The sequence below is a fragment of the Anopheles marshallii genome, chromosome X (assembly GCF_943734725.1).
Source record: "Anopheles marshallii chromosome X, idAnoMarsDA_429_01, whole genome shotgun sequence".
Classification (NCBI taxonomy): Eukaryota; Metazoa; Arthropoda; class Insecta; order Diptera; family Culicidae; genus Anopheles; species Anopheles marshallii.
Window position 1 is genome coordinate 2264632 of NC_071325.1, and position 12624 is coordinate 2277255.

The 12624-nt window shown below is 48.5% G+C and overlaps 1 protein-coding gene across 1 annotated transcript; it reads right to left on the reverse strand.

Moving 5' to 3' along the window:
• Positions 1-2416: 2416 nt before the first annotated feature.
• On the reverse strand, positions 2417-9374 carry LOC128707412 (delta-sarcoglycan). Its single transcript, XM_053802368.1, has 6 exons — positions 9358-9374; positions 5186-6002; positions 3495-3615; positions 3160-3421; positions 2911-3034; positions 2417-2638 (listed from the first exon to the last, which is right to left on the reverse strand). The coding sequence occupies exons 1-6, from the start codon at positions 9372-9374 to the stop codon at positions 2417-2419; spliced, it is 1563 nt and encodes a 520-aa protein (XP_053658343.1).
• Positions 9375-12624: the final 3250 nt, after the last annotated feature.

Sequence of the window (12624 nt, forward strand, 5' to 3'; positions counted from 1 at the left end):
ATGTACCATTTCTCACTCGGATGCCCGTTCGTCTGTGTGTGTGTGTAGCGAAGCCTTGCGAGGGGCTGCGATGGAATGCAACCTCAAAAGCCGAAGAACGGTCGGCTGTCGTTTGCGGTTAGCGTGTGCATCATTTCCCACCGTACCAGCAGCGAGGGGACCCACTCCCGACAGGTGTGTGTAAGTGGGGAGGGTCGAGGGTTGAAACGATGGAAGGTGAGTTCCGGAATCCACAGGCACAATCGTGATGGGTTTCCGATATGCTCATCATTTTCCCAGCCCGAGCTTCTTTTCTGGTGCCTTACTCTGCTTCATGAAGAAATAAAATGGCGTGTGTGTGTGTGGGCGGTTGGGAGAAAAAGAGATAGGGAGCAAAACAGTAACCGAGTGAAATCGGATACCGATGTTCTGTTGGGATTGGGATGTGGAAGGTTGAAGTTGCAACCATTTGTAAGAATGTTTCCTGCTCGACTAAGGACTAAGGACTAAGAGGGAAGATGGGAGCGGTTGATGCTGCGCGAGTGATAGTGATGGGATTTCAACTTCATGCCTTGGATGGTTATAGATACAGCCTTTTATTTTCTTCCGCATTGTAGCAGGCACTAGCCTTTCGGCATTTCATTTCGTAATGAGCAGGTAACGCAAGGCAAGAGCAGTTCAGCTTAACGGGACCAGTTTCCAGACCATGTCACATCTGTCATCTGTCGGTTTAGTTTTTTCTCCTCTTGCTAATGTTGCTTTGACGTTTAGCGTGCGGATCAAATTTTACAACCCTGTCCGGTCCAGCCCGGCCGAGAACTCAACGCTTGATATTAAACGCAAACTGGGGAACATGTCAGATGTCAGAATGTCCAAGCTTAGTAATTCGAATGACAGATAGTTGGGCCAGCTAAATCGATACGTTCGGGATGGATGTGTGAGTGTCGATGACGATGAATCTCTGACGATAAACGAATCTTTTACGATCCGATTCGTGATTTGAATAACTTCACGCTGAAGATTCATGATGAGGTTAGGTTAGGTTCTTTCAAACTTACTTGCAACAGCTTAGTACTCGGTTGCGTTTTTCACTGTTGGAGCTTTTTTATTACATTCGTCTTGTTATTCTGCATTTCTTCATTGTTTTGCATTAGTTTTGCTTGTGTGTGTGTGCGTGTGTGAGTGTGCGGTTTGTCACCCATACTCGATCTTACACTCAACGCCGTCCGAACCTTTCCATCTTGGTAACATTCGTTACTTACAGTATCTGTGTGTATGTGTGTGTATTACAATGTCACTGTGTGTATTGTACGTCACCATGTCGTGTGATTTTGCTCTTGTTTACGCACACGCTACGTTATTGATATGTATCTTATATTGTACGAGCAGCAAAGAAAAATGGCGAATACAGCGGGAAGGGAGCCTCGCGCACGCTCTCCTCTAACGCAGAGGGATGATGTGTGGGTGTGTTTTGGGTTTATTCGGGAATATTATTGTGATGTATAATAGTTTAAATTTGATTTTATCTAACATCGCGCGGGGAAATCTGTTAGTGTTTTTCTTTTTCGCATCACTGTACGGGTTTTTTTTCTCTCTTTCGTTTCGCAGCGTCTTAAAACGCACCTTTCATTTTGCTTTCTTTTACGTTGTTCGCTTTTGCCTCGTTGCACCGGAATTTGAAACACACTAATACAGTATGATTGATATCGTTTGTACCAACCGCACCGGAAGGTCCTAGCTCTATATAACGCTTATCTGTCATTGCTAAGGTATGTGTGTATATATATATATAGTCGTTCCTCTAAGTGTATGCATAATTGGTTGCTAAAGTATAACACGTTTTTTTTTCTTTTAATTTTGAGTTGCTGTGTGTTTTCTCCGTTCGCTTCACGCGGTAGAGCAGAGCAAAAGACTAGGGGAAATGGGGACGGGATCGCGTGAGCAAAGGGTAAGGTTCGACTTACTTGGAGCGAGAGGTTTGGTGACGTCCAGTACGGGGAACCCTTCTGATTGTTGTAGCCTAAATCGCCAGCTAACCGTGCAGTGCACATCGTCGACAGCGCACCGTCGCACCAAAATTCCCACCAACGAGTGCCAGTGTAAGCTCATGCAGGACGCCGTACCGGTGCGCCATCTACTGTGTCGGAGAACCTTTAACAACTGTTTCGTGTCGGCATCGTTCGTGTGTTAAGGCAACTCGGGGACGGGAATGGTTGGGAAGGTTAGGTCCTGCGTGTACCGCTGTACCTAGTACGTCTGCACGTCCGCCTGTCTGTCTGTCCTCCCAAGTTCCCCTCTCATTACGCTGCTGCTACTACCTGCTACTACCTACTACAAACTGTCGCTACTGCAATGCACCACACCACCTCCACACCGCACGTGCGACGCACTGGGAAGGAACTGGCCGCGGAGGCTTCTGGCAAAGTGGCGACTAGTATTACCTGCAGATGGCGCTGTCGTCCGCAGTGCAGACGCTGTTGGGCGCTGCCAGGAACAGCTTACCGCTCGAGCAGGCGCACAGCTGGTAGATCTTCCCCGCAGTGTCCGCCCGGGTTGCTGCCGATAAGAGGCTGCTGCCACCAGCGCCGCCACTAGTGCCACCCACCGTTTGCACCGTTTTCAGGTTTGGCATATAGATGGCGCTGGAGTCTAGCCGAATCTATGGAGGTGCAGAGGGTATATGAGTTGTCGAGAAGGTTTTTATAAATACATCTATGATATGAGATCCCTAAGATATTTCGATATACTTCTATACGAGTATTTTAGTTTCAAACTTATTTGAAGTGCGAATTGCATAACTTCAGGCTTCAAAAATACATTATTGGGATCGATACAAAGCTAAGGTCTTCAGACGGCGTCTTTCAAACGAATATTAAAAAGAGAATTGATGCTGAGGACTCGTATTAGCCATCTATCAAAGCGTATACTTACACTGCCAGCGACCGAGTGCAGCTTCAGATCGTTGAGACATGTTGTCTCAATACCTCCGGCTCGTGACTGGATGAATATTTCCTGGGTCGCCCGTGCTTCGAGCGATCGAGTCGGTGACTCCAATCTGTTTACCACACACAAAAAGAAAAGCAAGATGAATGATAATGCGCCCCCAACAAGTGCTTCTCTTGAAAAGAGGGGTTTTTTTATTTTACTTCGTTCCTCTTTTGGAACTCACGGGGTACTCACTTCAAGTCCTTACCGGCGTCAGCGCGGACGAGTGGTGTTTGGATGGAGTCACGAAACGCAACACCACCTTCACCTTCCACCCGGAGCGAACCGGCGCCGACGATCACCTCGTCCCGATCGACCGCGAACAGGTTCGTGCCGTGCGTGTCCGTGATGCGAAAGTGGTTCGCGAGCACCTCCAGCCGGTCGTGGCCAAGGAACAGCTGGTTCTCGACCGCACCGTACGCGTTCCGCGTGTTTACGCTCAGATTGCGCGACGACTCTGTGGAGAACACAAAGCAAGGACGTGACAGAAGGGTGGTCCAACATCCGCCCACGCATCCTGCGTAACTCACCGACGGAGATGGGCTGTCCGTGTTTTGAACGGATGGACGAGGCGCGCAGTGTGTTGAGTACCAGCGCCTGTCCGGTGAGTTGTATACCACCCGGCACTATCTTCAGCTGGCCCATACCGTTCTACCCACCGGAAATAAATGCAACATCAAGAAACAAACAAATGATTAGATGTTAGCCGTGTTACTTCATTATTTCACCGAAAAGTACGGCAAAATGGGAAGTTTCCTCTTGAACCTCACGTTCAAAGTTACCGCTGGAGAGCCACCACAACTGAATTGAAACACGTCAGTCCAATTTTTGACCTCCGTTGCGGGTGTCTTGAGGATATATGGGACTCGAACTACCCCCGCCAGGGATCCTTCAGTCGACCGAAAACAACTTAATCAGCTAAATAAACAGACCATCACCTGCCATCAACCGAATCGGCGGTTGTTCCCGTCCTTCCCATCCGTTCGTTGGCTAACGACCAGCAAGAAGGCGGCAATGTACGTGTGCTCCAGGGTACGGACAGAAGTTAAACACCAGCATAAGCCAACCCCGAACCAAAGGTTATCGGGATCGTGCGAAATCAAACTTCCTTTTCTTGCTTGTCCCCTTTCCCCCGCTGCTCCCCAGCACCGAAGGAGTTCGGAAAACAAATCAAAAATTGGAAAAGATTCCCACCCGATGCAAGGAGTGTACAACGCAACACAAAAAGGGCGTCAGAAAAGGGGAAATAAATAAATAAACACGTGTCATGATCTTTACACTCGCCTGCCATTTTCTATCGTGTGTGTGTGTGCGGGGCACGTTTAGGCTGAGTGGCAGGTTGAGGGGAGTGAAGTGCAGCAAAAAAAACGATCCAAAAGGTCGACTGCTTGATGGACACTTCATCGGCCGTGTGACCCAAAATGGAAGTGAAAGTTTCAATTTAACCTATCATTTTGCGGGAAGTTGCTTGTACGGTGGCTGACACGTTTGAGTTCCTAAGGAGGGGTAGAAGTAGGGCAGGGGCGAGATTTGCTGTGCGAATGCGGCCACCCCTTTTTGAGTTGGGCTTGTTTTGTTTCGGTATTTCGCTTTCTTTTCTGCTGCTGGGGCGCTGCAGCAGGAGGAGTTGGAGGTAAGCGCAGGGGCAAGGGCAGTCAGACTCGGAAACTTCTGTTCCAGAGCGGGTGTGAATCTTTTAGGTTGAGATAAATTGAACGGATGGATGAAATTGGACCAGCATTTCGAGCAGTGATCGAACACGGCGAAACTACTCCAAACGCCGGCTAAAAGTGGTTTAGGAGATGATGTGATAGACGGGTTGGGTGTTCTTATCTTTCCTGTTCATTCAGTTGCTGATTTGTTTTTGTTTTTTTGTTTTGCAGCAAACCCGGCGTATTTAGCAAACAAAAAAGGATCTGACGGAAGTTACTCGCAGTCAGCGCAAAAATGGACTTCATATCGTTGTAATTGCATAACTTTAGGCGCATTCTTGAAATAAAACACTTTTGGTTATGCAATGTGCAGAACAAAGATATAGTTTTAAGTTATTTGAATAGTTTGAAAAGGCTGATGGCCTTTGTGCATAAAGTTTTTAAAAATAAGCTTTTTAATTTGTCATAGCATACATTTAGGCGCTATATCTTACTGCTCAATCGGAACCAATTTTGGAATAATAATGGCTAAGTACACTCCCTCTTCTACATCTAAAGGAACCACTCACCGAGGAGAACTCCATCACCTTCATGATCCAAAGGGTAAGCGCGAGGTTCACGATGATCATGACCATCAGGATGAAGATGAGCGCATACAGACACTTCTTGCGCCAACCGTACAGGGCAAGCTGCATGCGACAGGCGGACCCACCGGTACCCGGCGCTGGTTCGGGATGGTGTGGCACATTTGGTGTGGCCTCACCACCGCCGACGGGTGGCGGTAGTGGCGGTTCTGCCGATCGCGATGCCTTCGCCAGCGGGAGCGTCGTACGCCCGTGGACCCCGTTGCCGGTACCACTCGGCGTGACGTTGGACGGGTTGGTGCCGCTCGGGCCGGCCATCGTCGGTTTGGGGGCTGTGACCGGTCGGGCCGAGAAGGACACGCGCGATGGTGTGCCGGTACCGCCGGCGGGCGGTGTGCCGAGCGGTGATTTAAGTATCCCGGTGGTGATGGGAGCCACCGATGCGGGGGGTGTTGGTGGTGGGGTTGCGGTACCCTCGCTACCCTTCACTGGAGCGCTCTCCCCGCCCGGTCCATCGGTGGGATTGGGTCGGTTGGTGTTGCCGTAGCTGCTAGTACCACCGATGAGACGGGCTGGCTGGGCCGGATAAAGGATCGGGATGATGCGAACGACGGGTTCCGGTTTGGCGGGGTCTGCGACGGGGGTGGATGCGGCCTGACCGGCCGAGGATGTGGATGGAGTGGGGCTGGTTGATTGCGTCGGAGTCGCCGGAGTGGTTGTGGTGCGCTTGAACAGATCCGAACCGGCGTAGCTCCGAAGGGGTGTCGAGTTGCCGCTGAAGAAAATTGAACGTGGGTCGTCCCTGGAGGGAAGTCGCCACGCGTCAGCATGCGGAGATGGTCAAGGTATAAAGAAAGGGCAGAGGGAAAGAAAGAATAGGCAGAGAAAGATGGAAAGAAATCAGTAAATAAGTAAACAAGCAAATACCAATCAGGCAGGCAAGTGCGGAAGGATTTTCCAGCAAGTCCTTCCGAGTCGCTTGCATTGCGCGGTCCGAACTCTGCGCGGGATTCCTCCGAGATAATTGCTAAGATTTCCTTGGAAAACCATTTGGCCACGAGGCACTTCCTCCTTCTTCCTGCCCGCCCATTCGAACAGGTTCGACTTCCACTTTCAATACATCACACCGCAATCGCAGCAACGAGTGCATTATCGATTCGCAGATGGACTTTCCATGCGTACTCACACACACACACACATCCACAGATACACCCCCACTTAGAACCAGATCAAATCTAACAACCGCTGCTGCAGGCACGTTTTCCATATTAATGGCTTGGAGCCGCGAGCCTTTTATTTTGTTTTCCATCCTCCCCGTCCGACTTTACGCATTGCCAGGCGACACTGTCAAAGGTCATAATACACCCACACACACCCACTCCCACTAGTGGGGGAACGTTCGCGCTCGGTAGCACACGGAAAATGGTGAATCTTTAAAATAAAAAATAAAATCACTCACACGGACAGAGCAAAGCAAACACAAGAGGAAAAGTGTGCCCGGTGATGGCAAACACACGCTTGTTGGGGGAGATTGTTCGCTTGCTTCGTTGCTACCGTCGTCACGCAGTGCAGTACAGTGTGAGTGTGCGTGTCCACACATCTTAGTGTACACGCGACGTGTCGAAGTGCGCTGTTTGACAGGTGATTAAAGATGCAGTGTAAACAGATTGAGCATTGTTAGCGCAAAGCGGCAATGTCAGGCATGATGCGAAGTGGATAATATTCAGAATGCTTCAATTAATATCAACTTGGAAGGGTTTATTTTTTTGGTTTTGGTTTTCCTCACTGAAATACACAGGATGTATTGGGCCGTTACTTCCAGCTTTTTAGCTACAGTCGTAGAACAGCAAACTCCTCCTGCTTTTTTTTCTTATTCTTTGGTTATACTAGTCCTACGCACAGGATGTTTGATATCGCTTTTACTATTAAACAACCAGGCGTCTCCATCATCGTTTTTTTTTTAAACATATTAATTTATTTTGTTTTTGGGACCAGAGAGTTAAAAGACTGTTTTGAAGAAGGGTATTTTTTCGATTTTCGTTTACTGGGAACTGTATAGTTATTCCAACACACTTTAAGTCCATCGTCTCATGTTCTACTAAACTACCAAGCGTCTCCATTATTTTGACTTATTATTTTTTTTATAGTAATTGAGTTTGAACTATTGCTTTCCCAGAGTCTTATAACAGTGTTTCTGACTTAAAACTTATTTTTTTCTGCTCTTAGTTGCATAGTTTGTTATACGCACAGGGATCCTTTGGTCGTTAATTTTACACAACAACCAGGCGCCTCCATCACATTTCCCTTTTGTTATTAAAAGTTTTGTTTATTTTATACGGCTTGTTGTTCTACGTTTATGTACCCGACGTCTCATACTCAATCATGTATCTGAATAGAAAACAACGCCGCTGCTAATAAACCACCGGGCACCCCCATTACCATTCAATGCAGAAGTCAATAATTATCCAACTGTCACAATGTATCAACCCTGTCACTTATTTATATGAAACTTTTACTTTGCTTATTTTTACTTCGAACATCTCGCCAAAGATGACGAGTTTGTGTACACACAACAAATAATAAAAACACAAAAACTACACCCTCAATCGGCAATAAAATTTCAAACGTAAACCTGATGCGTCGGTTTCCACATGCCGAAACGGAGCGTAAATCTTACACTCCCTCACCACCACCCTTCGGCAGAACGGTCACTTACCGCGGCGGGTGTTTATGAATATGTTTATCTAGACGTAAGTGTGCACATGCGTGTGTGTGTGTCGGTGTGGATGGGGATACTTAGTGGTTATAAATAAACACACGCCACGGCTGGCAGTGCTGGGGTGCGAAAAGTCGATGCTGAGAGATTTTCCATCGCTGCATCGCCTCGCAAAGTGGGTCATAATCGGTACGCACTACTTCATGGGTTTTCTTTCTCGCATGCCAGTGCCTTCTCCTTCCCACCATTTTGTTTTCCATTGTGCAAACGAATGGTAGAAAGAGGTATGCATCAATACTCATCGTTGATACTGTCATGTTTCACCAGGTGCATATCAACTGCAACACAAATAGCATCACTCTCGCAAGAAACATTCTTCATTCGGCGGGCGGAAGCGCAGATTTAAACAGCCATAATGAAGTGCTTGCCGTGTCGTCGCTGCACATTGCACATTTGGGGAAGTTGGAAAATGGTGGTTTTTAATACATTCGATTAGTACGAGCTACACTTGTGCGCCGGCCGTAAATTTGTTGTCAAAACTGAAAACTATCGTGAATGGGCGAGGTGATAATGGGTTCGATTGCAATCCCTTAATGCCTGCCGACGCATAATAACGTGCGCGGGTTTAGAATTAAATGCTTCCCGGGATTTTGGACATGCGAACTGGACACGGACCTCCTGCTGCGAATGGAAGTTGTGTGTGCCGTGGTTTTTTTTTTAGTTTGTTGCCCGCTCTTCCTTATCTCACTCGCGCGGGTCGCATTTTGGGTTTGATTGGTTTTGTTGCTGAGCTGATTTAAGGGGGCCAGCTCCAGAGCTGCTTATGGGGTGGGTATTAGTTGGGAAATTTGTAAACAACCACCAAACCCACTCCCCCCTCCCCAGTTGATGAACGGTTTCTTTCAACAGTGAAACAGCATTGAGCTGCTGGTGGAGTTTGAGAGGAGAAGGTGGCAAAGTGGACTAACCCCTCATTGGATTGTCAATTCCCGCGTGCAATAAGCCGCCATTGCCGTACGACCATCATTGACACCTTTGTGTGGAGCGATTTTTCACACAACTTCATCGTCATCAGTGCCATGCGCTAAAAAGGTACTTGCCACTGATGGCAATATTCGACGACACTATGAAGTCATCATTCATTTACCTAGCGGGAGGGAGTTGTCAGTCGGTTGTTAGAATATCCTCTTGGAAAATTCACTCCCCAGCAAGATTTTTTTCTTGGGGAGACATCTTGGAATTTCCCTCACATATTGTGCACACTCACCAACCCCTAAAACCCAACACGCCAGCATCGCGTTTCTAACCAACAATCAAACACTTCACGTCGCTCGGTCCAATCAGGCCAGAAGGAAGCGGTGTGCAACCGGACGGTTGCTATAAATAACTCCCGCACCGCTGTTCGCCATCGGCCGGTGCGTTGTGAACTATAACAACTCACCTTGAATAACGCGACATGGCGGCAAGTGGAACTTCACACGTGTGACGCGAATGCCAAACACTTCAGCTAGCGGTTGATGCTGGGATCACTGATTGTTGCCTGTTGATGGTCCGCTAGCAATCTGTCAACGCTGGGACGAAGTACAACTGGAAGAACGGCACACGATCGCGAATTCTTCTCTCACCGGTTGATATCCAACCGTACAGGAACGCACTGCAGGCGCGAATTGTTCAACATTCTTCCACTGAGCAACCACAGCCAACGATCAATCGGAAGCGACCATCTCGCCAGACACTAGACCAGTAAAGTATCGCGAGACATCACGTCACGTCACTGATGGCTTCTTTCCCTTCCTTTTGCTCAAGAACGATCCACCGCGGACGGTTGAGGAAGGTAACAAGCACGCAAACACCGAGGCGAACGGAACGCACCGTACTGAGCAACGGCACGGATGCGCGAACCTGTCGGAGGCGTGCGAGAATGGCTATGCTCTGTGGGAGCACACACACGAAAGAAGAAAAAAAAACATACACCGCAGCAAACAAACAACCCGAAGTACGATCGCGGTGACATGAGTGGACGCAATAAGTAGGGTTAGGGGTTTTTTTTTTCGAAAGCCGCACCGTTTGATCTGCGCACGTTCTGCGGTGGGACACTGCCAGGAAAAAGGAGAACCATGGTAGACCGGGATAGCAACGCTACCGTGCTGTCTCTTTCGCACACTCTCTCTCTATTTTATCTCTCAAGCCAAGAGGCACACACTTTGGGCGAGAGTGGTTCGACAGGTTGCCAACACCTGCTAACGCTCGTACGGTGGACGTTGCTGTCGGAGATCGCAGACGACGATGCGACCATCTCCACCTCCAGGAAGTGCCGCACATTTGGCGATCATATGGTCCTGCTCGTTGGCGTATCTTCTTTGGTGGATATTGACCTCAACCCTTGCTCCGCAGCTGTACGATGAGGCTGTGGCTTTTTTTCCAACTGCTTCCGCCCGAATTCCATTGGAAAGTGAGTGCAATTATACACATCCGTATTTATTGCCCATCACCCGGAGCACCCACTTTGCAGTTACAGAAGACAGCAGACTTCCGCGTGTGGATGGGTGCGCATTCCAATCGGCTTCGTAAGCGGAACGGCACAACGCGGAAGCGAATGGAAAGAGTATTTTTAGATAAAATTTTGCACCCAGCTGAAGGTGGCACTCTTCATTCAGTGCGGGAGTTCCTCGCACTTATCAACCGGCTCCGTGCACTGGAATAAAGGGTCCACCCTCCATTCTACCGCGTCCCGATGCAGTTGGGCCTGGGCCGTGTGTGTGTGTGTGGTAATTATTTTACGCCCAGATTTATGACCATCTTCTTCAACGGTGCGCGCACCCTCCCCCCTGCACACCAGTTGAGCTTTGCTGAGGTTTGCGACGGGCCACTCCGCAGACTTTAAGAATGCGCTTCCACCGTACCGTCGCAAGGTTCGCCTTTAAACAGAGGGCCTCGTTTCAGCAGCACCACCGAAAAGGCGCAGCCGATGCTCTCGCACGCTTTACGGCAACCATATGGTTGGGCAGCGATCAAAATTCGATTGCCTTGCAGCCGCTTGCTTTATGTCGCACCGTGCGCTTTAGCAAAACTAAACCGAAACCGTTCGGCCACGTTCCGCCCGCAACCAACCACACGCAGAAGCAGTTCCACCTAAGACTTTGGTGTTTAAATTTTGGCTTTTCTTCGCCGGGATAAGCGTTCAATTCTCTTCAAAGGCCGGTTCGCAAAAGGGGCGGGGAGGGGGAGGGGTTTGAAGGGGGTGGTGGAGGGTTCGACTGTTACGGAAGCGGAAACAAAGGCTGACTTCCAAAAAACCCGGGGGGGTGCCGCACGGCGAGGGCGAGGGTGGCGGGGACGGAAGGTGAACTGCGAGAGTAATGGTAGAACTTTTCTGCCGAAGCATCGCATTATAACGCTTGTATTGGACAGATTTGCATCTGGTGAAGAGGAACGGCATAAATTTTAAGGCTACCGGAAATCGGACGTTCCGCTTTTTCCCCGTTTGCTGGAGAAACGTTCGCCTGACTAGCGTGCTGGTGCACTAGGGCGAACCGGTGCAACTGCTACTAATACGAGCAACAAAAAAAACACACACACATATACATCTGTGTTCCTTAAGCTGTTGGAAAGGTCCTGCTGGGGGTGGGTTGAAGAAAAACTTTGCCTCAGCAAGGTTCGAACATCGCAACTTTCGATTATTAATACATGACGACAGCCTCACTACTACGCTTGGTGCGACAAAATGCTCATGCACACACACACACTCACAGACACCGCAAGAATGTCCTGTGCAGCAGCTGGCTGAAGCTGTTTTAATTATGTCTCCAGTCCTTTCGCTGCTGGACGTTAACACTGCTGGATGACCACACATATGTCTAAAGTCGTGCGGTGCGGGAAAAGGAGGCACCTCCCGACGCCGAGATCAAAATTACCAACCCTATCAAACGTTACACACATACACGCACAAGATCACACTCTTATACAGTACGGTTACAAAGGTGTTTGAAGTAAGATCTCAACGGTGGGATCGCGATTTTTCCCACCAACGCACAATGGGCATTTGACTGGTAAAAATAAAAAAATAAACCTTTTAATTAACGGCAAACCAAAAATAGTGTTTTCATCTTTAGGATTACACTAAAAAGAGTGTATAAAAATAAGCCTCCAACTTATATGGTAAACTAAATATAAGAAGCAATTTTTATCTCCAACAATGATGACAATCAATACAAAGGTGGAAATTACTACAAAAATAATTTTGACCCAAAATTTTGCACGAATCTCGCACACTGTGCAACGCAACTCCACTCCATATTTGGGATGGTTTGCTGTTTGTTGCCATACTCCCGGAAGCATATCGAGTATTGTTCTCGGACAAAATTGAAACAAACTAGCCACACGTCAGTGTACCGTGTTGCACACCTTTCGCTCGCTGCGTACAAGCGGTTTTAAGCGGAAGGTTGTACACCGTAGCGTCAACTGACCCGTAAGTCACTTTGCCGACCGCCAGTCGCTTGGTTTGAGGTGTCGCACCATGCAAAACACGGCTTTGCACTCTTTTCGTTACTTTTATTTCGCCGGCCAGATGCAGATGGCTTTACGCCCACCCCCATCGGTGGGCATGCTTTGCAGTGCTCCTTGCTCGACGTTTTTGGGAAGCAAAGCTCCTAACCCAAACCTCAGTGGGTCTTTTTTTGTATTTGCTCCATTTAAGTTGTCCACCAAC